Source organism: Rana temporaria, chromosome 1, assembly GCF_905171775.1.
Source record: "Rana temporaria chromosome 1, aRanTem1.1, whole genome shotgun sequence".
In the NCBI taxonomy this organism is placed as follows: domain Eukaryota; kingdom Metazoa; phylum Chordata; class Amphibia; order Anura; family Ranidae; genus Rana; species Rana temporaria.
Window position 1 is genome coordinate 251,853,283 of NC_053489.1, and position 25,052 is coordinate 251,878,334.

The 25,052-nt window shown below is 45.0% G+C and overlaps 2 gene segments (V, D, J or C); both read left to right on the forward strand.

Moving 5' to 3' along the window:
• Positions 1–3,538, forward strand: part of LOC120911044 — a 48,061-nt gene extending 44,523 nt beyond the window's left edge. The window contains 1 exon segment of the V gene segment in view: positions 3,228–3,538. Coding sequence covers positions 3,228–3,538 — 311 coding nt within the window.
• A 20,587-nt stretch (positions 3,539–24,125) lies between these two features.
• Positions 24,126–24,661, forward strand: LOC120940832. The segment is given in 2 exon segments: positions 24,126–24,231; positions 24,315–24,661. Coding segments are annotated over 2 exon segments (405 nt in total).
• Positions 24,662–25,052: the final 391 nt, after the last annotated feature.

Genomic DNA, 25,052 nt, shown 5'->3' on the forward strand with positions numbered 1-25,052 from the left:
TGCGTCGTAATGATTCGACGCATGCGTGGAAGTATTTACCTTCCTGGGTCGCGCACGTCGCCGTGGCCACGTCACCGCGGATGTATTCCGCGGGGATTTTGATCTGATGGTGTGTACAGCCATCAGATCAAAATCCGCCAGCGGATATCCTCTTGTGTGTACAAGGCCTAAGAATCAGGCGCAAAGATACGACGCCGCAACTCAGAGATACGATGGCGTATCTGGAAATACGCCGTTGTATCTCGTACGTGAATCTAGCCCAATGTTAGCCCGATTTTTTTGTATAATGTGAAAGATGATGTTACGCCGAGTAAAAAGATACCAAACATGTCACGCTTTATAATTGCACCCACTCGTGGAATGGCGACAAACTACGGTACCTAAAAATCTCCATAGGCGACGCCTTAAACTTTTTTTTACGGTTACCAGGTTAGAGTTACAGAGGAGGCCTAGTGCTAGAATTATTGCTATCGCTCTGACGATCGTGGCGATACCTCACATGTGTGATTTGAACACCATTTTCATATGTGGGCGCGACTTCCGTATGCGTTTTCTTTGTTACGCGAGCTCTCGGGGAGGGGGCGCTTTAAATTTTTTTATTTTTTATTATTTATTTTATTTAATTTTATAATATTAAATTGTGTTTTTTTTTAACATTTTGATCACTTTTATTGCTGTCACAAGGAATGTAAACATCCCTTGTGACAGTAATAGGTGGTGACAGGTACTCTTTGCACTTCAAAGTATTCAGATCGCGATTCTGAATAATGTGTACTTTTTTAAATCTGGTGCCATTGGCAGCCGAGTAACCCTGAAGTGACGTCATGACGCCGCTTTCGTGTTTACATTGCGTAGAATTAAAAGCTGTTTACGGCTTTGTTTCAGTCTGCACCTAGACACTGGAGGTGCCGGATCACGGATCGGGTCTCCCGGTGGGACGGGAGGCCTGGTCAGAGAGGCGGCGGGAGGGGTAGGATGTCCCCTCCTGCTCCTCCGGCATAACAACCGAGCACCTTTTAGCCAAATCGGTTGTTATGCCTGGATACCCAATCGCCGGCTCTAAACAACGGTACCGGGATAATGCCTGCAGCTGAAAGATAGGCAACGTCCCTGTCCATGCCTCCTGGACCATGAGTCAGCCGTAATATGCACCTTACCGCTGACCGCCCTGTCCAGTGAGGCCAAGACATTGCCTTCCACATGCCGGTAGAGAGCCTTCCGTGAGAAAAAGTGGCGTTTGGGAACTTGCCACTGAGGAACCGCACATTCCACAAACTCACGGAAGGGGGCAGAGTCTACCAACTGAAAAGACAGCAGTTGAAGTGCTAGCAATTTAGCCAAGCTAGCATTCAACCGCTGGGCATGTGGATGGCTGGAAGCGAACTTTTTTCGGCGGTGCAGCAGCTGGGGCAGGGAAATTTGCCTGGAACAATCTGACGTTGGTGTACCGATAGCAGATTGCCCGCAAGTACTTGGCTGTGAAACACCTAATTCTACACCTTCATTCCTCTCAGTGCAGGTTTCAGAGAGGACTGAAGGTACAGTTGGGTTGGAGATCCCAGCTGATAAGGAGCAAGGAGAGGTCCACTTTGTTCTTTGGTGTGGGCCTTTAAGATACGTATGCCAATGAACTGCATTGCAGGTCGACATATGTCTGGTCAAGCATGTGGTGCCCAAGCAGGTGATGTTTTGGCCACGCAAGATACGCTTGAGACATATGTTGCAAATAATAGCGGTGTGATCTGAAGCACTCGTCTCAAAAAAGGCCCACAACAAAGAACTTTTGGAATAACGTGCAGAGACAGCACATGCGGAGCTCTGCGGTGTAATGAAGTCAGTGTGCTGCCCTTAAGCTGGCCCCTGGAGGGCATCCTGCCTCGTTGGAGATGTGCCTCCTCCTCCTCTCTCCTATCAGGCACCCACGTAGAATCAGTGACCTCATCATCTCCTCCCTCCTCATCACTGGAGCAAACCTGGCAGTATTCTGCAGCTGGGGGAACATGACTGCCAGATTGCTGTCCTTCTTGGGCACCCCCTCTCTCTGGGCTCACCTCCACGAGTGTGTGCAATTTTGAAGCAAGACATGTTGGGTATCAATTTACTCGGCGTAACATTATCTTTCACAATATAAAAACAAATTGGGCTAACTTTACTGTTGTCTTATTTTTTAATTAAAAAAAGTGTATTTTTTCCCAAAAAAGTGCACTTGTAAAACCGCTGCGCAAATACGGTGTGAAACAGTATTGCAACAACGGCCATTTTATTCTCTAGGGTGTTAGAAAAAATAAATATATATATAATGTTTGGGGGTTCTAAGTAATTTTCTAGCAAAAAAAAAAATGTTTTTAACTTGTAAACACCAAATCTCAGAAATGTAGTGGTAATGTAGTGGAAAAAAAAAAAAACAAGACTTTAGTATCACTTTAAATACCACCAAAAGAACGCTCTATTTGTGTAAAAAAAATGATAAAGATTTCTTATGGGTACAGTGTTGTATGGCCGTGCATTTGACATTCAAAGTGTGAGGCCCCGTACACACGAATTCAGCCAGAAACTCGATCGGAGCTGAATTCTGCCGAGAAACCCGGCCGTGTGTACACTTTCGGCTGAGGAAGCCGACGAGTTCCTCGTCGAGCCAAATAGAGAACATGTTCTCTATTTCCTCGTTGTTCAATGAGGAAAGTTGGCTCGCCGAGATCCTCGGCGGCTTCACACAGAACTCGACGAGCAAAACGATGAGTTTTGCCCGTCGAGTTCCTCGGACGTGTGTACGGGGCCTGAGAGTGCTGAAAGCTAAAAATTGGCCTGGGCAGAAAGAGGTGCCCAGTATTGAAGTGGTTCAAAAATATGCTGGCAGAATTTTTTTGTGTACACATACACATACATAGTTTTCCTAACAGAAAGAGCTAAAATGATACAAGCAGATTAATTATCAACATCTTGTTGCTTTTTCTGCTAATCACACATTGGTATAAGAACACATCCATATATGTAATGTGCTATGCAAAGTAAATGATGTCATTTCCTGTTCTCTCATATATAGGCAGTTGATATGTACAGACATCACCCAAATGCACACATACAAATTATTCACAATAATGAAGACTTTACTGAGCCTCGTTATTGCAGTGATATGGTTATCAGGTGAGATGATCCTAAAGGTGAAAGTCATGTAGAGATAAAGTGACATTTTTGCTCATATATGACTTTATATTGTGTAATTTCAGGTGTCCAGTCTGCAGAATTTACCCAATCAGAGCCAGCGGTGATAAAGCCGGGAAACTCTCACACACTGATCTGTACAGCTTCTGGATTCACTTTCAGCAGCTACTGGATGGGCTGGGTCAGAGAGATTGGAGGAAAATTACAATGGCTGTGTCTTATCAACGAGGGATCGGGTACCATATATTATCATGATGATGTTAAAGGAAGATTTACAGTCTCCAGAGATAACAGTAAAAACATGTTGTATCTGAAAATGGACAACATGAAAACTGAAGACTCTGCTGTCTATTACTGTGCAAGGTACACACAGTGATAAAAACATCTCTTAGCTAGTACAATAACTCATCTTTTCTTCTACGATTCTATCAGTAGGTGGCAGCAGAAACATCTAAAGTTAAATCCTAGATATAAAAAGGCAGCCCCACTCTGTTTGGTTTGTAAGAATGGATATAGTGGATACGCCGCGTAAGTGTAAATATGCACCGTCGTATCTATGCGCCGTGCCCACAGAACTAAATACGCCTGAAAATAGGCTTCTTCCGACCGACGTAACTTTCCTACGCCGTCGTATCGTGGGCGCATATTTACGCTGGCCGCAAGGGGCGCTCCCATTGATTTACGATTCGAATATGTAAATTAGTGAGATACGTCGATTAACGAACGTAGTTGCGCCCGGCGCATAATATACGCGGTTTGCGTAAGACTTACGTCCGGCGTAAAGTTATTCCCCATATAGGAGGCGCAAACCATGTTAAGGAATGGACCAGGGAACACAGCCGTCGGATTTTACGTCGTTTACGTAGTGTGTGAATAGGGCTGGGCGTAGGTTACGTTCAAGTCGTAGGCAGTGATTCGACGTATCTTAGGCAGTTGTTTCGACATGATTCTGAGCATGCGCACTGGGATGCGTCCACGGGATGGCGAATGCGCCGTACGTTATTCGTATCTTTATGATGCTCAGTCCTTTATTTACATGGGGTCACGCCTCATTTGCATGGCTCACGCCCACTTCCACCTACGCTGAAACCCAGCATATATTTAACAGCGAGTGGGAGCGAGTGCTTTGTGAATCCAGTGCTTGCCCCTGTGCGCTGCGCCAGTGTAGCGTATATTAGATACGCCCGCATAAATATGCGCCGATGTATGTGAATCCGGGCCATACTATACTCCCTCTGTGACATTATAGAAAAAGTCATATTGTATGCTCTGCTTGTACCCTGTGAAAGCATGTGGCACTTCTGGTCACTTACATTAGACAGTATACACACATATAATGTCACTTTTTACTGCCTTGATGTTAGTTATTTTCCCTTACCTTCCCTGGGTATCTAGTAATTGGCTATTTTAATGGTGTCCAGAGCAGTGGCGGCCAGTCCATTAGGGGTGCCCGGGCACCACCCCCTCTCTCCTCGCCACCCCCTATATGCATAATGGATCACCGCAGCCACCCCCAATTCATGCGTGCGGCCCCTTTCTGGGCACCAAGCACACGAATTACAGCGGACAGTTTTTTTTTTAAGCACTTGATTAGAGCCAGAGGCTCCAATAGGTTTCAAAATAGGGTGGGCTCTGTAGCTGGCCAGCTAAGACCTGTCCTAGGTTGCTAATGTGACTTAAATGTATATACAGCAACCTACTTGTAACGGAACCCCAAATGGGACAGGGGTTAAAGCCGTTTAAGATATTCCATTCCCGAACCCAAGACAGCTACCGACACTCCACAGTCAGACAGACGAACCCCAATAACGAGACACACAGCTCGGTTTGAGGTTCCACACGCTTAGACCCTTTATTGGGAAAATCAGGCTCTTATATACAGTTAGGATACTGCAGTCCAAATTAACAATGACCCAACTCCACCCACAACATCATACAATGGTTCCTAACGAGCCCCTCAATACACGTTTTTTAGTAGACATTCTGCCTCCGGGCTCCTGACCTAATTTACATGAGCTAATTAACTACAGCTGATAATTCATACACCTGACCTTTAGGCGGTCTGTTAACTCACAATACACATTTATCACAGGACTCCTTCACACAATACAGGGTCAATTAGCACAAGCCACAATGACAGATCCTTAGAAGTTAGTCTGGATTCAATACGCATTTTTAACAGTAGCAGACTTAATTACCACAATAGACAATAGAATGAAATCACAGCATGCTTTATAGTACACTACGTCAAACACACAATATATATACAATATATATACCGCATTAAATCTGACTAGACCAGACCATAGTGGGGTTCTCATTCACCCTGTGCCCCTATTAGAGACACAGGGTGATCTACACATAAGAGGCATTGGGGAGCTTCTGGGTCTCATATGCGAGAGATAAAAGCAGAGTTATTTACTGTGACTTTATATATGGATCACATATAACAGTTGTATATTGTGTTCACAGAAGCAAAAAGAGAGAATATGCCTTTTAAGATTTGTTCTATATACTTTAAGGTAAGCTCAAAGACACAGCATAATTGAAACCAGAAAGCATAGAGCTAAGCTTTTGTGACTCGTCAGGAGTTTTGGCCAATCACAGCCAATTTCACACTGCGCAAGAGTCTTGGCCAATCACAGCCAGCTTTACACTCATTCTATCTGGAAAGTTCCCTACCAGAGAGAGAAAGAGGAACTGAACAGACACACACCAGTCAGGCCCCGTACACACGACCGAGGAACTCGACGTGCCAAACACATCGAGTTCCTCGTCGAGTTCTGTGTTGGACTTGTGCAGAAACTCGACAGGCTTGCTTTGCGTACACACGTAACAGACAACAATTTCCTCGTTCTCCAGCGCGGTGACGCTCACCACGTATGACGGGACTATAAAGGGGAGGTTTGAAATCGTTGGCGCCACCCTTGGGGCTCCTTTTGCTGATTTTGTGTTTACGCGTGTTAGTAAAAGTTTGGTGAGTGACGATTCGTGCTTTTCAGTCTTTGTGCTTTCAGATTGATCTCTGCCGTTCAGTATGTACTTGTGGGATCGTATCTAGTCTATCGGGACGTGCGGTCAGGTCGTATTGTTTTACATTGCGGTCCTGTCCCCGCGTTTTTGATTTTCAGGTCGTTCTTCATAGGTCTTGCTGTTCTTCACTGCGGTCTGTTTAGTGCAATTCTGATTTGTCGTTCGTTCCTAGCCTTGTAGCCATGTTGCAGGCTCCTCGTCGTCACAGACTTCGTGCTCAGCATCTTATGTGTGTAGGTCTGTTTGTTTATGACCTAGACGATGAGTTCATGAACAGGAGGAGGACGCGTTCATGGACCAAGAATTGGTTCCTCCGTAGGAACCAATTCTCTCACATGCCTTTGCTGCGGGAGCTTCAGGAAAATAATCCTGTTGATTATAGCAATTTCCTGAGGATGTCTGATCCCGTCTTTCAGCACCTGTTGGCTTTGGTGTCCCCCTATATTACCAGGCAGGACACCGTTATGCGGGAGTCAATCAGTGGTGAGCAGAGGCTAGTTGCCACCCTCCGTTATCTGGCAACTGGGAGAAGCCTTCAGGATTTAAAGTTCTCGACGGGCATCTCCCCCCAGGCTCTGGGCCTCATCATTCCTGACACCTGCTCTGCCATCATCCAGGTTCTGCAGGAGGAATATATGAGGGTAAGTTTTCTCCTTTAATATCCCATTTTATGTCTATTATGTATGCTAATGTATTGTAGTTCTCTCCTCCTTCCCTAATTACCATGTCTGGAATATGCTGTGAATGTCCCCTTTGCCCCCATGCATGCTGTAAACTTTATTGATGCCCCTTTTTTGGCCTACATGCCTATTTTCCTTCACTTACCTCCCCAGTATGCTATCCTGGGCCCCAACCTACCTAGCCTAGTCACTTCCCAATGTATTGTGTTATATGCATTGTAATGCTCCCCCCTCCCCTCCAAAATGTGTAGTTAAGTCTATGTTCACCAATATAATATTTTATATGTACTCCCAAACTCATCTAGCCCTCCCCTCCAAAATGTGTTGTAAAGTCTATGTTCACCAATATAATATTTTATATGTACTCCCAAACTCATCTAGCCATCCCCTCCAAAATGTGTTGTAAAGTCTATGTTCACCAATATAATATTTTATATGTACTCCCAAACTCATCTAGTCCTCCCCTCCAAAATGTGTACCTAAGTCTATGTTCACCAATATAATATTTTTTTGATGTACTCCCAAACTCATCTAGCCCTCCCCTCCAAAATGTGTAGTTAAGTCTATGTTCACCAATATAATATTTTTTTGATGTACTCCCAAACTCATCTAGCCCTCCCCTCCAAAATGTGTTGTAAAGTCTATGTTCACCAATATAATATTTTATATGTACTCCCAAACTCATCTAGCCCTCCCCTCCAAAATGTGTTGTAAAGTCTATGCATGTTCACCAATATTTTTTAATTTTTAAAATTTGTTTTTTTGCTCACCAACTCATCTAGCCCTCCCCCAAACTTGGGCACTGGCCCATCAGAGGGGGTGTTTAATGTGGTAATTGTGTAAATATATTTAGGTATAATATGCTACTTCCAAGAAATGTTAGAATGCTTATAATGTCTTTGTATAATCTGCTTGCAAGGTTATGTGGCTAATATATTTTTTATTTTTTCTTCCACAGCTTCCGTCCACACCACAGGAGTGGCAGTCTGTGGCATTGGACTTCCAGACCCGTTGGAACTTCCCCAACTGCGGGGGAGCCATCGACGGGAAGCACGTCCGCATCGTGCCTCCACCCCGTTCTGGTTCCGAGTTCTTCAATTATAAGGGGTTCAACAGTATTGTGCTGATGGCGGTGGTGTCAGCACAGTTTGAATTCCTTTTTGTGGATGTCGGGATGAACGGACGGATATCGGATGGGGGAGCCTTCAGGCAGACGGAGTTCGCGCTTCGCCTTCAGGATGAGGATCTGTCATTGCCACCGGATGACCAGAATGTTGAACGCCTGCCGTTTGTCTTTTTGGCAGATGAAGCGTTCGCCCTGGCACCCCATCTTATGAGGCCATTGCCTCAGCGCACCCTCACCCCAGAGAGGAGGGTGTTTAATTTCCGGCTTGGCCGAGCCAGGAGAGTGGTGGAGAACACTTTTGGCATCATGGCCAGCCGGTTCCGCCTTTTTCTCACTTCTCTCCACATGGCGGAATATAAGTGGAATGTGATAATTTTTGCATCCTGCATAATTATTTACGGAGACAATCTCCCACATATCTTGCCCCGGTTGGGCCCGAGGCACAACTTTTGACCCCTGCAGGAACTTTGCCGGGCCTTGAACCTGGCCACACAGGACTGCCCCCCCAGAGTGCCCGTGAAGTCAGGGACAACTATATGGAATATGTCATGGGTAGGGGGGCCATACCATCCCAAGGCAATTTGCCGTAATTTATTTTTCTGAAAAAATAAAAAACAATTTGTTTGAAAAACTTGTTATGTCTCGCTTGTGTTGCTTGTAGGTGTTTACTAATTGTAACTATTTTTCTACATGTAGTGTCAAGTGTATTTACCTTATCAACTATCAAACATTTCCCAGGTGACCCCAAAACAAAACACATAAACTTAGACGTATTTTAATAAAAACCACACACACTTTTTTTAATTTCCAAATCTCTTTATTTTTTCACAGAATAATTTTTTTTATTTATTTTTTTATTCCAAAATAGACAAATCTTGTTTTTTAATTTTTTTTTTTTTATTCCAAAATACACAAATCTTGTTTTTTTTAGATTATTTTTTTTGGCATTCAGACTCTCCCCAAAACATCAATTACATTTTTCATTTGATTTTCAACCCTCCTTGTTCGTTTTATGATTTCTCGGCTGGCCAGATTAATTTCCTCCACCTCTTCTCTGCAGGCCCATATTTCTGACATCACCATCTGGGCAGTCTGCCTGTCCAAGCCACCACCTGCTCCTGAAATGTGGGACAAAACCATTTATTAAAATTAGGCAGGCCTACATCTAGATTACCTGAAGCTGTGTTAGATGATACCTTACCGGATGTGGTGGCAGCCTCATCCTGATCCTGCGGGGGTGGTCCTTGGATAGCATCCTGTCTCTCTGCTTCATGTCGCCCTACAAGAATGAAGAAAAGGTGTTTCAAACATTATTTAAAAAGATTGTAGGCCTGAAAGAGGAATAAGAATCATTGTTAAAATAATTTCTGGGACTATTGTTGGTTTTTACAACCCCTCTAAGCAGGACACAGGATTGTAGGCATTGCCAAAGATGAAGATAATCGTTGGACCTTTGTTTTTTATTTCTACATGGAAGCCAACCAAGTATCCACTGGATGACCTCACCTCTGTGTTAACCCCTAAATAGTTTTTGTGGCCAACAATTGTGCTACTGAGTCCGCATGTGTCCCCAACTGCTGAGCAGACTATCCTTTTCCTGTCTATTCTCTTAATTTGGAGTGTTATGTTTCAATAGTGTTTATTAAATTTCTTGCACAAACAAAGATGTAAATATCAGCGTCACTTCTTTCCATAAGTAAAAATTTGACAATCAAGTCAACATAACTGAGTGCCAATACCTATTTGGGGTTGTATGGAAAACCACATCATACAACTGGCAAATAAGACGCTATTAACCTTTTCTTCAGATATGCAAAAAGGAGGTAGTAAAGCAAAAAAACAAGGGGTTTTACTCCCATTGGGGAATGACAGTAAAAGAAAAGAAGAGATAAGAAAGAAGAGGGGGGAAGGGGGGAGTTGGGGCTCCGCGCTCCTTAGAAATAGTCCACTAGATAAACCTAAGAACCACTCGACCCAGAGTCTCCAGTTATATAGGAGATCCATGGATCCCAGACTTTATGGAACTGTTTCATCTTGTCCTGCGTGATTGCCGTTAGCCGCTCATTCAGCATTAGCCAGGATAATTTGTGTTTAATTTGATCAAATGGCAAGGCTGCTGACTTCCAGTTCTTTGCTATGGTTATTTTCGCTGAGGTGAATATGAATGCCACCAACCTTCTCTGGGATCCTGAAGCGTCAGGTATCTTACCCCCCAGGAGCGCATGTTTTGCAGCTTTAACTAAATTGATCTGAGTCAGGGAGTAGATGAAATTGTACACCCTGATCCAGAACCTCCGGACCCTAGGACAGGTCCACCACACATGGTAGGTGGTCCCCGTCTGTCCGCATCCTCTAAAGCACTCCCGAGAGGCACCCGGCACGAAAGAGGCCAGTCTAGCCGGGACCATATACCATCTCAGTAATACCTTGTAATTAGCTTCTATAATGGAAGTATTCATAATCGATCGAAACGCTGAGTCCGACAGCCTGTGCCATTCATCAATCTCAAATGTCTCCTGCAGATCCTGTTCCCACTGGAGCATATAGCTCAGCTTTTTCAAGGAGTATGATAGGATGGAGTAAATAGCAGAAATATGGCCCCTAACTTTATCATATTGCCTACATACACATTCCATTGAAGTCATAGTGGTTAGATCACCGTTACGGGCAACAGTTTGTAAAAAGTGGTGTAGTTGCTTATATCTAAAATGTTCTGTCGCTGGCATTTGATATTTTTCCACTAGTGTTCTCTCCGACAATATCCCTTTATGATCGCAAAGATCGGCTATTCGTAAAAGACCTTTATTTGTCCACCAATGGAACCCTACTGGAGATAGGCCCGGGGTGAAATCCCTGTTCTTTAACAAGGGGGCTAACGGGTTGTGTGGGGATTTAAACTTCCTAGTCCTTGAGAGCCTGTCCCAAATTTCCAACGAAAAGGACAGAGTAGGACACAATATGATCGGTCTATCCTTCATAGGAAGCCACATAATATGCGAAATCAAATCCGGGCGACAGGAATAGGATTCCATAGTCATCCATATTGCGTTCGGCTTTTGGGAATGGTACCTCGTGAGTTGGGTCAACTGGGCCGCATAATAATATTTCATTAGGTCAGGTAATCCCAAGCCTCCCCTTTGTTTTGGTGTGAACATGGTTCCCCTATTCACCCTAGGCCTCTTATCACCCCAGATGAATTGTAACACCTTCTTTTGGAATTGGTGAAGGTCAGATCGAATTAGCGACACAGGCAAGGTACGAAACAGATATAGAACCCTAGGTAATACATTCATTTTTATAGAGTGTAGTCTGCCGAACCACGACGGGGGGTGAATCTGCCATCTGGCCATGTCGTCTGATAGGCGTTTGAATAGGGCCGGGTAATTCTGTCTATACAGCGTTTGAATAGATGAGGTCAGGTTTATACCAAGGTAAGGAAGAGCAACCGGTTCCCACCTAAACCTATGCGATCGCTCCAAAGTCTCCTGAGTCAATTTCGGCAAAGATATATTAAGTGCCCTTGATTTATCGTGATTAATTCTGAGTCCTGAAATTTCCGAAAACGGTTGCAAAATCGCGTATAGGTTCGGGAGGGAAGTAATAGGTGACGATAATGTCAATAGAAGGTCGTCTGCAAAGAGCAAGCACTTGTGCTCATCATCTCCACACATGATACCCTTGACATCTGGGCTTGTACGGATCGCAATAGCCAACGGCTCAATTGCTAAAACAAATAGCAACGGCGATAACGGGCAGCCCTGTCTTGTTCCCCTTTTAATATCGAATGGTGGGGATGAATAACCCCTTAATCTCAATAGTGCCGAGGGAGAACGATACAGCGTTCGCAAGAGGACCAGAAAGCGTTCGCCAAAGCCGAAACGACGCAATACATCAAATAGGTATTCCCACGAGATAGAGTCCAACGAAAGCAGCATTCCCCGCCGGGGACCCATGCAATCCCAATCCGACTGAATTGCCGAGATTAGGTTTACAACTCTGCGAGTCTGGTCAGATGCCTGACGGTTGGGAACAAAACCTGCCTGGTCAGGGTGGATGTAATTTGAAAGAAATGTGTTTAGTCTGATTGCTAGCACCTTCGTCAATATTTTTAGATCCGTATTGATCAAGGAGATTGGGCGATAGTTAGCGCAATCTCCATGATCCCGGCCCGGTTTTGGGATTATATGTAGATACGCTATGTTTTCGTGGTCAGGAATAGTATTACCCCTCCTTAAGTCATTAAAATAGGAACACAAATGGGGGACAAGGATTTCGGTATATTTCTTATAGTAATGGCCTGAGAAGCCATCCGGTCCCGGTGCTTTAGATGGATGGATGGTTTTTATGGCCAATTTGATTTCGGGTTCCGTAAATTCCCCATCCATCAGCTCCATATGAGCCTGGGTGAGTCGGGGCAATTGTACATCGCGGAAAAACTGTTCCGCCCTGGAGGGCTCGTAGGTGGTGGGTGAGCTATAAAGTTTTGCGTAAAATTTTTGAAATTCTCCAAGAATGGATTCTGGGTTTTGGGTGGGGTGACCTGAGGGTAGTCGTAATTTAGGTAGCGTTGCAGCATGTTGTCGGGGTACCAGCTTCCTAGCTAACATAGTGGTGGGTTTATCTCCCATTGTGTAGAATCTGTGCTTGGACCAGCTGATATGCTTTTCTGCTTGGGTGGTCAAGCTAAGATTAAGGGCCAACCGTGCGTCATCTATCTTACGCCTAACGTCAGTCTGGGGGTTTCTTCGCTGTTCCTCCAATAAGCGGTCTAAACTATCCTCCAATTGCCTTATCGTTTGCTCCCGATTCCTCTTTTCCTTAGCAGCCAATTGGATCAATTTACCCCTCACCGTGACCTTGTGAGCCCCCCAATTAATGGTTGGGGAAGTATCCGATGCCGCCTTATTACTAAAGTACTCCTGTAGTGTTTTTTCGATTTCGGCGTACAGCAAGGGGTCATTCAGTAGACTAGCATTAAGTCTCCACGGCGAAGGGCCAGGTTTAGACCACAGTCCTTTCACTGACAGTTTAACTGGAGAATGGTCTGACCAGGGGGTCGATAGTATCTTAACCGACGTCATATACGGCAGCAAAGGGGTACGCACCAAGATGTGATCTATCCGGGAATATGTGTGGTGCACCTGTGAAAAGTGCGTGTAGTCCCTAACCGTGGGATTACCCTCCCTCCAGGCGTCTATCAGATCGTAAAGATGTAACAGGCGAGCAACCCTATTACTACCAGTCGGTGGCCTCCTAAGGATCGGTCTAGCTGGATCTGATTTGTCCATAATTCTATCTAGCGGGATATTACTGTCTCCCCCCATTATCACCTGTCCCAGTACCTTAGGCATTAATATTTTGAGCATTTTACTAAAGAATTCGACCTATCCCGTGTTTGGGGCGTAATAAGATATGAAGGTGACCAGCTGGTCATGAAGGCGTCCAGCTGCCATTACATATCTGCCTTCCTTATCTTTCACCACTGTGAGGGGAGTGAAGGGAGTCCGCCTAGATAGGCAGATCGCCACCCCACCCCGCTTAGCTGATCCGCTTGCCAAATACAATTGTGGATACTTCACATTTAGGTACCTAGGTACCGACAATTTAGAAAAGTGGGTCTCCTGTAGTAAAAGGACATCAGCTTTCTGTTTGTGATAGAATTGAAAGGCCTTAGTTCTTTTAGTGGGGGAATTAAAACCGTGTACATTATGGGTGACTATCGAGTAGTCTGTGGGAAAACTACCGGCCATCGTGGTAGGGCAGAGCACTCTTACCTTGAGTCAACCAGCACGAGTCAGAAGCCTCGAAAAGACAGGACCTCGGCACACCCTGGGACCGGGGCCAAGTGGATACTGCGGAGCACGGAGCCGGAACTCGGGGAAGAAGGATAGGTCCATAGGGGAAAAAGAAAAAGAGATGTAGGTAAAAGAGCAAAAAACATACATTCGACCATTGGCCTGTAAATTTAATCACATGCAACCTGAGATATTTAACAACGTTATGGGGAATAGCCCCAGCCGGATACAACATCCGGATTTGAAAGAGCAAGGGTACCCCCCTCCGTAGAGGAGAAGTAGTCTCGCAACTGGGTGGCATGGATGGCCTCCCCATTCAACCTACTAAAACCATCAATGCAGGTCGAAGCAAAAAACATATAAAACATGGAACACATTTCTACGTCAGTAGTACCCAGCTAAGAGTCAATATTAAAAATGGTAGGGGACAACAAAACAACAAAAAAAAAAAAAGGGGGGGGTGTTGGGAGAGTTCCTAAATAAAAAAAAAAAAGGGGGGGGGGAAATATCTTCAATGACTCCGTTCTGGGTATAACAGGAACCAAACGCTTCACGCTCAACCAGGGCTTTTAGGTTCAGGCCACGGCCCCCAGCGGACTATAAGTCAGTCAACAAGAAAAAACTTTAGCTCACCCCAGCCCAGGGGGTAAATGAGTCCATGTTCAGGTCGTCTGAGGAGATCTGGAGGACTGCGAGTGTCGTTGATTCTGCCACAGCGGGGAGATGGGTCGATGATCCTGGCGTGAGACAGAAGATTCCGGATCGCGAGTGATGATTCCAAGGCTCCGTAAGAGATCTTCTCCATCAGAAAACTTGGTGAAGGAATGGGATCGGCCTTGATAGGAGAACGATAGCCGAAATGGGAAAGCCCAGCAGTATTTTATCTGCTTATGCACTAGTTGTTGCAGCAATGGTTTCAGATTTCTGCGTTTTTGCACCGTGGATGGGGCTAGGTCAGTGAAAAGTTGAATCTGCGCTCCATAAAGTGCCAAATCCTGCCTATTGCGTGCGGCCCACATTAGCCTCTCCTTGATTCTGAAATAGTGCGGTTTGACTATAATGTCACGCGGGAGGCCATCCTTCCTAGGGGCCGTTAGGGCCCGATGGATGCGGTCAATCTCCATATGATGTGTCTTGATGTCAGGAATCAGGTCTTTCATCAGATCTTTCATGGCCCCTTCCAGGTCAGTGTGGCTTTCCGGGAGACCACGTATGCGCACGTTCTCTCTGCGAGAGCGGTTCTCCAAATCTTCAATCTTAGTATAGGCCACCTCTAATCGATCTTGTAGGTCAGTGATCATGTTTGAATTCTGATTGACCTTTTTGACTGCACTGTCCACTTTTGTTTCTATCATCTCAAATCTCTGTCCCAGGCCATGAATGTCTCTCTTGAGGTCTGTGGTTATCAAAGAACAGGCTTTAGATAGCTCCTGTTGTAGCATTGCTGAGAAGCGAGCCAGCAGGACTGTATCTCCTGAATATGTTGGTTGTTGGGGTGTTATAGCATGTAAGCTAGATTGGCTAAACACTGCCTCTGTCAGTTCGGCCATATTCCTGTCCATGGAGGACATAGGGGAATCAACCATGTCCTGCATGTCCCTGTATGTGGCTGGGGATGAGGGGTGTGATAGTGACTCACCCTGCAGCTCTGTCTCCTGCTCCGCTGAGGATTGTGAGGAGAAGGGATCCCTGGGATGGTCTGCCTGGGCCTCTCCTTCGTCCAGCTGCGGTCTCTGTGTCCTTGAGGCCTGGCTGCCACGTGTATCGACGCGGCCCGGCGCCATCTTTGATTGCGGCCTGTGTCCTGGGGAGGATCCCGCGCCTCCGTGAGGCTTAGCCTGGTGCTGATGGCTTTTCTTTGGCTGTCCTCTCGCCTTTCTGTTCATCGCCGCCACGGGTCCCTGGACGCGCTATTCCCGCTTACCGGGAGCTGCTGCCTGCGCTCGTGTTAGCTTCTGTTGGCCGGGGGGTGCGGAGCTCCTTCAGCACACGTCCGTCCTCGGGAACCCGCGCATGCGCTCAATTTGGAGTGTTAAAAACACATCTACATTAATTCCACAATGGATCTCACCCCAAAAAATAAGATGTCACAAATTTCATGTTTGTGGGCACAATCTTTGGTCGTACGAGTCGTCGTTCTGTGAATGAGAGACGACTTTCACGACAAATAGTTGGGCCCACAAACATGAAATACATACAGTACAACCTTAAAGAAAAAGCACATGGCGCAAATAGCAAACACAAGACAGGATTACACATAACAATTACTTACTTTTTCTAATTTCTCTTCGTATTCTTTTCATTGTCTCTTTTTCACGCAGCTTCAGGTCCGACCAGCGCTTTCTGAGCTGCTCCCGAGACCTTATGATCCCAAACTTCCTGAAGATCCGCCTTTCCACTTTGCTCATAATCAGGCCCTTCAATTTGTTAGGGTGTTCATATGGTCCTTGTTTCCCGTCATAATCCTCTTCCCGGAGGATCTGCACCATCTCCACCATTTCTAAAAAGCTCATATTGCTCGCTTTATAGGTCCTTCTGGATGGGCCAGCGGATCTCTGGGCTCTCTCCTGTGCTGGCATGTTGGGGAGCTGGGGGGATGCTGCCATCTTGTCTATGTGGGTCAAAGGAGAGAGAAGGGGCGGGGAAAAGACTAGAAAGAACGTCAGGGGTGTGGAAACGGGTGGAGCGTCACGCATGCTCGTGTATAAAGGGATACCACGTGAGTGAAGGCGGCGTTCACAATCTTTAGAATATTGTGTCATACGACGGTACGTAAGTTTTTTTGTAAGGTTTGAGATTGTTGCCTAGATATGGTGTTAACCTAGCAGAAAGCAGCAATAAACATAACATTAGATTTAAGTCAGCCAAGATCTGACATGGAAATGGCCCTTTCTAGTGCGGTGCTGTACGTAACCGCGGTTTGCTCGAGCATTTTGACAAAACTATGTTGTGTGGGCAATGTCGTTATTTGACCATGAAAGGTGTCATTTTTTGCATGATGAATCTGGTCGTTTGAATTCATGAGTAAACTTGAGCCTAATGCTTTTCTAACGTGACCAAGTATCAAACTCCTGCTCAGATAATTCCTTCTTGTCGACGAAAGAAAAGGGGCGGGGGGAAACATCGAATTCTTTAAGCATGGGCGGACGACGTGTGCGGAGTGTATATAAAGCTCCAACACACGTGGCGTCCATCCGACCGGGGTGCGGAAGAAAGACGTTTGAACGACAAGTGTGTAGGTATGCTTTGAACTTGGGACAGCAGTGGCCTATTCAGGAAAGACAGACATTTAAGGGCTAGCTGGTGATAAAGAGTACTTGACTTTATAGACTGTGGATTGACATTATTTATTTCTCCTTGGTTTTGGACAGGAAAAGATAAACCAGTTCAACAAACCCGATTTTTTGGAAATCTTTATAGACAGGTGGAGAGAACTGCCAGTTCTGTGGGCCACCAAAGACCCGATATCCCAGAATAGGGAGTTGCAGAAAGCAGCACTGGAGAGCCTGCTCCCACTTGTGCGCAGACAGGTGGGGCGTGATGTGACTACTGAGCAGTTGGAGGTCAAAATTGGGACATTGAGAGGCACCTACAGGAAGGCACGCAACAAGGTCTTGAATTCGATGAGGTCTGGAGCTGGAGCAGGGCAGGTATATGTACCCACGTTGTGGTACTATAGCAGACTGAGCTTCCTGGATGAACACCTGGAGGTAAGGGAGTCACTTTCAAGCCTTCCCCCCAGAAGAAACAGAAGGTCCAGACTTCCCTCCAGCCTTCCCTCCAGCCAACCTGCTGCTCATTCTGCAGATGAGCCCTCTCAGCAGCCTTCCATCCCGGAGGAAGATCCTGATTTACCAGGCTGGAGCCAGGTATAGTACTTTCAATGTGCAAATGTGTGGTGTTTAAATGTTGGAAAATAGATGTTAAGATGTTAAAGCCAAAAAAAAGGTAGAGAGAAATGTGTTATACATATCATTAGTCAGTATTGGCCAGTAATGTTTTTTTGCAGATTAAATAAAAAACAGGGGTCAGAATGATTGGCTTAGCAAATTCATGAAAAACAGTTGGCAACAGTCATGAGCTGAAAATTGTGTGTTATTTTTGAACACAAAAGTAAAACTGTACCTTTTTTAACTACACAGGAGGAGACCAGCCAGCAGGAGGTTCAGGAGACCAGCCAGCAGGAGGTTCAGGAAAATGCCAGGCAGGAGGAGGGCAGGGTGAGTGGCACAGAGGAGGTTGCAGGCCCAAGTGGCTTGGAGGAGGTTGCAGGCCCAAGTGGCTTGGAGGAGGTGGCAGGCCCAAGTCGCTTGGAGGAGGTGGCTGGGCCCAGTAGGAGTACCAGGTGTCAGGTGCCTCCACTTCGCCTTCATCCAAGAAGGCAGATGAGGGATACGAGGGTGCGTGACGCATCACTGGCCCTCATTCGGGACGCCCATGCCTGCCTTCAGCAGCCTGCCACCGCTCAGGAGGACTTTGTGACGGTCGTTTTGGCCAAAATGGACCAAATGACGGAGGACCAGCGCCTCCTCTTTGAGGGACTCCTCATCAGCCTAGCCAATAAGGCAGTGAGGGGTCTTCTCACTGAGGATACTGTCATTTGCACACATGGCCATCCTCAGCCACCAGCTACCTCACAACCTCCTCCACCTTCTTCTTCTCCCCCTCCTGCTCCTGCTCAACATTCTTCTTCCTCTTCTTCTCCTGCTCCTACTCAACATTCTTTTTCCTCTTCTTCTCCTGCTCCCACTCAACATTCGTCTTCCTCTTCTTCTCCTGCTCCCACTCTACATTCTTCTTCCTCTTCTTCTCCTGCTCCTACTCAACATTCTTCTTCCTCTTCTTCTCCTGCTCCCACTCAACATTCTTCTTCCTCTTCTTCTTCTACTACTCCTACTCCACCTTCTTCTACTGCTCCTCCTCCTCCTCCTACACCACCACCTTCTTCTACTGCTCCTCCTCCTCCTCCTACACCACCACCTTCTTCTACTGCTCCTCCTCCTCCTCCTACACCACCACCTTCTTCTACTGCTCCTCCTCCTCCTCCTCCTCCACCACCTTCGTCTACTCCTCCTCCTGGCATGAGTACTACCCCTGTGGCACCGCCTCCAGCCAGGCAGAAGAGGAAGGCTGCTGAGAAGGCTGCAGAGAAGGTGAAAGAGCAGGCTGCAGGGAAGCCACCAAGGAAGGCCTTGAAGAAATCAAAAAAGTGACTCCCTTACTTCCATGTGGTGTACCAGAGGTCAGTCTGCTATAGTACCACAACCTGGTGACATCTGCCTGCCCTGCTCCAGTTTGTGACCTCTGGGAGTCCAAGACCTTGATGCGTTCCTTCCTGAATGAACCTCTCAAGTCCCAATTTTGGCCTCCAACTGCTCACCAGTCACATCAGGCCACACCTGTCTGTGCACAAATGGCAGCAAGCTCTCCAGTGCTTATTTTAGGCTTACCTGTAGGTAAAAGTGGTAGTAAAGGGTTTACAACCACTTTAAGAAAGAGCCTATGCACACAAATAGCTCCAGTAGGATGGAATACATTGAGAGGAATTTAGTAAGACTAGAGCAAACAGGATCTGGAGCAGCTGTGCATGGGAACCACTTAAAGTGGTTGTAAACCCACTTTTTGTACTTTTACCTACAGGTAAGCCTATAACAAGGCTTACCTGTAGGTAAGGAGAATATCTTCTAAACCTGCACGGTTTAGGAGATATTCCCCTCGCAATGCGCCGCTGCGCATGTGCAGGGGGATCTACGGCGAAAGGACCGGCAGCCGCCGGACCTAGCCGAGTTTTAAATCTCCCGCGCGCACACGCGGGAGTGACGTAATCGCCGCTCCAGCCAATCACAGCGCTGGAGCTGCGATACCCGGAAGACACGCCGAGGCAAGATGAAATCTCGCTCGGCGTGAACCAGGTAAGTGCTACGCACCTCGTTCCGAGGTAAGTATTTCATAATGAGCTAATATGCGGTGCATATTAGCTCATTATGACTTTTCCCTTACAGGAGGAAAACGTTTTTTTTTTTTTCATGCGGGTTTACAACCGCTTTAACTTCTAGCTTTCATATTCAAAGCTTAACCTTTTGCCGACCGCGCTATAGACAAAAGACGTCTACAGCGCGGTCGAGTTGTTTTAGGAGGACGTTCCTGGGACGTCCTCCCAGAATCCTCCTCTCGCGTGCCCCCTGGGGCACGCTCCCGGAATCATCCGTGAGCGCCGGGTCTAGAAGACCCGGCGCATCACGGATTGCGGTTAATTGCCGCTAATAGCGGCCGTTTACCATGTGATCGCTCCGTCAAATGACGGAGTAATCACTTGTAAACAAACCGGCGTCATGTGATGACGCCGGTTCCTCCCTCTCCTCTCTGTACCGATCGGTACAGTGTGAGAGGAGAGGGGGGAGAGCGGGTGGCAGCAGCAGCACTGTGGGCTGGATCTGTGACAAATTCAGTCACAGATCCAGCCATCCATCCATCCCTGCGCAATACTCTGCAGTACCCTGCAATTCCCTGTGCAATATTCTGCATTTACCTGCACAATACTCTGCAATACCCTGCAATTCCCTGGGCAATACTCTGCATTTACCTGCACAATACTCTGCAATACCCTGCAATTACCTGCACAATACTCTGCCATACCCTGCACAATACTCTGCAATACCCCGCACAATACTCTGCAATACCCCCCTCACAATACTCTGCAATACCCCGCACAATACTCTGCAATACCCCGCACAATACTCTGCAATACCCTGCACAATACTCTGCAATACCCTGCACAATACTCTGCAATACCCTGCAATACTCCAATACTCTGCAATACTCCAATACTCTGCAATACTCCAATACTCTGCAATACCCTGCAATACTCCAATACCTTGCCAATACTCTGCAATACTCATCACTTACCGCTACGATCGAAGCCAGGATAATTTTTTTTTATTTCAGGCTTCCCAGCCTAGAGGTGAGATGTGGGGTCTTATTGACCCCATACCTCACTGTAAAGAGGACCTGTCATGCTATATTCCTATTACAAGGGATGTTTAAATTCCTTATAATAGGAATAAAAGTGATCAAAAAAATTTTTTGGGGGGAAAAAAGTATATATATATATTTTTTTAAAGCGCCCCTGTCCCAGTGTGCTCGCACACAGAAGCGAACGCACACATAGTCCCGCCCACATATGAAACCGGTGTTCAAGCTACACATTTGAGGTATCGCTGCGAATGTTAGAGCGAGAGCAATCATCTTGGCCCTAGACCTCCTCCGTAACTAAAAACATGTAACTAATAAAAATAATTAAAACGTCACCTATGGGGATTTTTAGTAGCAAAGTTTGGCGCCATTCCACGAGTGTGTGCAATTTTGAAGGGTGACATGTTGGGTATCTATTTACTCGGCGTAACTTCATCTTTCATATTATGCAAAAACATTGGGCTAATTTTACTGTTTTGTGTTTTTTTTAAGCACAAAACTGTTTTTTTTTTAAAACATGTGTTCAAAAAATTGCTGCAAAAAATACCGTGCAAGATAAAAAGTTGTAATGGCCGCCATTGTATTCTCTAGGGTCTTTGCTAAAGAAGCATATATAATGTTTTGGGTTTCTATGTCACTTTTTAGAAAATAAATGATGATTTTTACATGTAGGAGAGAAATGTCAGAATTGGCCTGGGTGCTCCAGAACGCTTGATGGTGCTCCCTGTATGTTGGGCCTCTGTATGTGGCCACGCTGTGTAAAAGTCTCACACATGTGGTATCGCCATACTCGGGAGGAATAGCAGAATGTGTTTTGGGGTGTAATTTGTGGTATGCATATGCTGTGTGTGAGAAATAACCTGCTAATATGACAGAAACGAGAATTCTTTTTTTATTTTTATAGAATTTTCAGTCTTTTTTCTTTTATAACGCAAAAAATAAAAAACCCAGAGGTGATCAAATACCACCAAAAGAAAGCTCTATTTGTGTGAAATGACAGAAATTTCATATGGGTACAATGTTGTATGACTGAGTAATTGTCATTCAAATTGTAAGAGCACCGAAAGCTGAAAATTGGTCTGGTTAGGAAGGGGTAAACCCCCAGTGGCCAGTGGTCAAGTGGTTAAAGTGGAAGGTTTCACAAAAAAAAAAAATGTAAACATACAGAATATACTGTTTCTTCTGCACTACAGTATTCTTTTCTGTGTTGGCACTGCTCGGTGTACGATTTCGGCATCTGCCGAGATTAATGAACAGGAAAAGCATCATCTTGGCCCAGCCAATAAAAACAGCTGAAGATCGGAACCCAGAATAAGACCAAATGAAAATGCCAGCAGCAGATTCTTGACACTCCATCATTGAAGTGAAGGTATAGTTCCACTCTTAATGGAAAATCTGGAGATAAGCTGATTGGTTACTATCCACAGCTGTTCCAGGTTCTGTTTGTTCTAGTTTTAGTAAATTTTCCCCACTTTGCATATTTGTAAAATGTTGTTTAACCCTCCTGGCGGTATTCCCAAGGGTGGATTTTTTGTGCCAAAATCGGTAACCCCGAGTCACGCTCGGGGTAGCTATGCAGAGCCTGCAGCGCGCGCTGGCTTACCTTGTTCCTGGATCCAGCGATGCTACCGCGCTGTGTGAGCGAGCGGGACCTCGCTCGATTCACACAGTGTCCTCCTGTGCCGCCGATCTCCATTCCCTGCGACGTTACGACGCACGGGGGCGGAGATCGGCACCAAATTCAAAAAGGTAAACAAACACTATACATACAGTATACTGTAATCTTATAGATTACAGTACTGTATGTAAAAAATACACACCCCCCTTGTCCCTAGTGGTCTGCCCAGTGTCCTACATGTACTTTTATATAATAAAAACGGTTCTTTCTCCCTGCAAACTGTATATTGTCCATAGCAACCAAAAGTGTCCCTTTATGTCAAAAATGGTTTTAGATCAGCTAGAAAACAGCGATAATAAATTATAATCACTTGCAGAATTGTGCGATAGCGATTTGTGGGGAAATTCGTCATAAAAAAAATAAAATAATGACAGCAACAATTCTGCAACTGAGCAAATTTCAGTGATTTTGAGTTGATTACATTATTGAATAATTTTTATTAGAATTATATTATTATTTGTTATAATTATTTATAATTATTTATTATATTATAATTTATAATTTTGTTTTTAAAAAAATGTCATTCCTTGCAAATAATGGTACTGCTTTCAGCATCTTTTTTCTGAAAGAATCATACCGCCAGGGAGGTTAATGTAAGTGCATACCTATAGGTCTTTTCAACATCCCCCCAAAAGCCTGGCCAAAAAACTCCCAGTTAGTGCTGGCCCAGTCCTGGCCAAGTTCTGGAACACAACAGGCATTAGAGGTTGCTACTATCATCATAGAAATGAGCCACATGTCTCATTCAAATCCCCTCAGAAAATCTATGGCTGGGCCACTGACATCACTCAGATGGTGGGCTTGGCACTCTGCTGTGGGAATTTGAATGAGGAACATGGCTTGCCCCTTTGATGATGGAAGCAAGCCTCTAATGCCTGCAGTTTTCCAGTACTTGGCCAAGGCATGTCAACACTAACTTGGAGTTTTTTGGTCAGGCTTCTGGGGGTGGAAATGGCCTACAGGTATGCATTTACATTAAACAACCTTTTACAATTGCACCTACTGGTGCCATTTGTGTGGGTAGGACATTTTTTAAAAGGTGAAATAAACATTTAATGCTCTATTTATAAAGCAGCGAATGTGACTTCCACCAAAAACTGTATTGTGGAGAATTAATCTCTGTCATTTAAAGCAATTATATCTGGAAGATTCTCCTACATAGAATGTTTCTGAATGTCAGATTTACTGCTTTATAAATATGTGTTAGCCCAGTTTCACACTGGGCTGCGGGAGTGAAGCCGTGGGATTTCAGCTGAGCTCGCACGATTTCACTCCCGCTGGCAGTCCCGATTTCGGCAGCAATTACAGAGACATCTGTGCAGGTTTCTGCACAGATGTCAATGTAAATTGCGGGACGAAATCGAAAAAAGTAGTACAGAAACTACTTTTTGAAATCGGTGCAATGCCGCAGATGCAGCTATTATAGTGACTGTTTAAATATATAGTATATAGTTGATTGACACCTGAGATTTGCACTTAAAAAATATGCTGGCAGTATTTTTATTTTTTTTACGACTTCACTGTGCACACTATAGTTTTCTTAACAGAAAGAGCTAAAATGATACAAGCAGATTATTTATGGTGCCTTTTCTGCTAATCACACATTGGTATAAGAACAACACATCCATATATGTAATAAGCTATGCAAAGTAAATGATGTCATTTCCTGTTCTCTCATATATAGGCAGTTGCTATGTACAGACATCACCCAAATGCACACATACAAATTATTCACAATAATGAAGACTTTACTGAGCCTCGTTATTGCAGTGATATGGTTATCAGGTGAGATGATCCTAAAGGTGAAAGTCATGTAGAGATAAAGTGACATTTTTGCTCATATATGACTTTATATTGTGTAATTTCAGGTGTGCAGTCGGCAGAACAACTTACCCAATCAGAGCCAGCGGTGATAAAGCCGGGGAACTCTCACACACTGACCTGTACAGGTTCTGGATTCACTTTCAGTAGCTACTGGATGGGCTGGGTCAGAGAGATTGGAGGAAGATTACAATGGCTGTGTATTATCAACCAGGGAGCGGGTACCATATATTATCATAATGATGTTAAAGGAAGATTCACAATCTCCAGAGATAACAGTAAAAACATGTTATATCTGAAAATGGACAACATGAAAGTTGAAGACTCTGCTGTCTATTACTGTGCAAGACACACAGTGATCAAAACATTTCTTAGGTAAAACAAAAACTCATCTTTTCTTCTATGATTTTATCAGTAGGTGGCAGTAGTAACATTTAAAGTTAAATCCTAGACATAAAAAGGCAATCATATTCTGCTCCCATTGTAAGAATGGATATGTACTATACTCCCTCTGTGACATTATTGGAGAGGCCATATAGAATGCTCTGATTGGTATGTACCCTGTGAAAGCGTGAGGCACTTCTGGTCACTTACTGTAGTCTGTTTACACGCATATAATGTCACTTTTTACTACCATAATGTTATTTTACCTCTAAATATTTAAAGTGGAAGTCCATGCAAACACTAAAATCCCTGCATCTTTAGCCACCATCATTCTATGGCCCCGTACACACGACCAGTTTCCTCGGCAGAATTCAGCTTCCGACCGAGTTTCTGGCTGAATT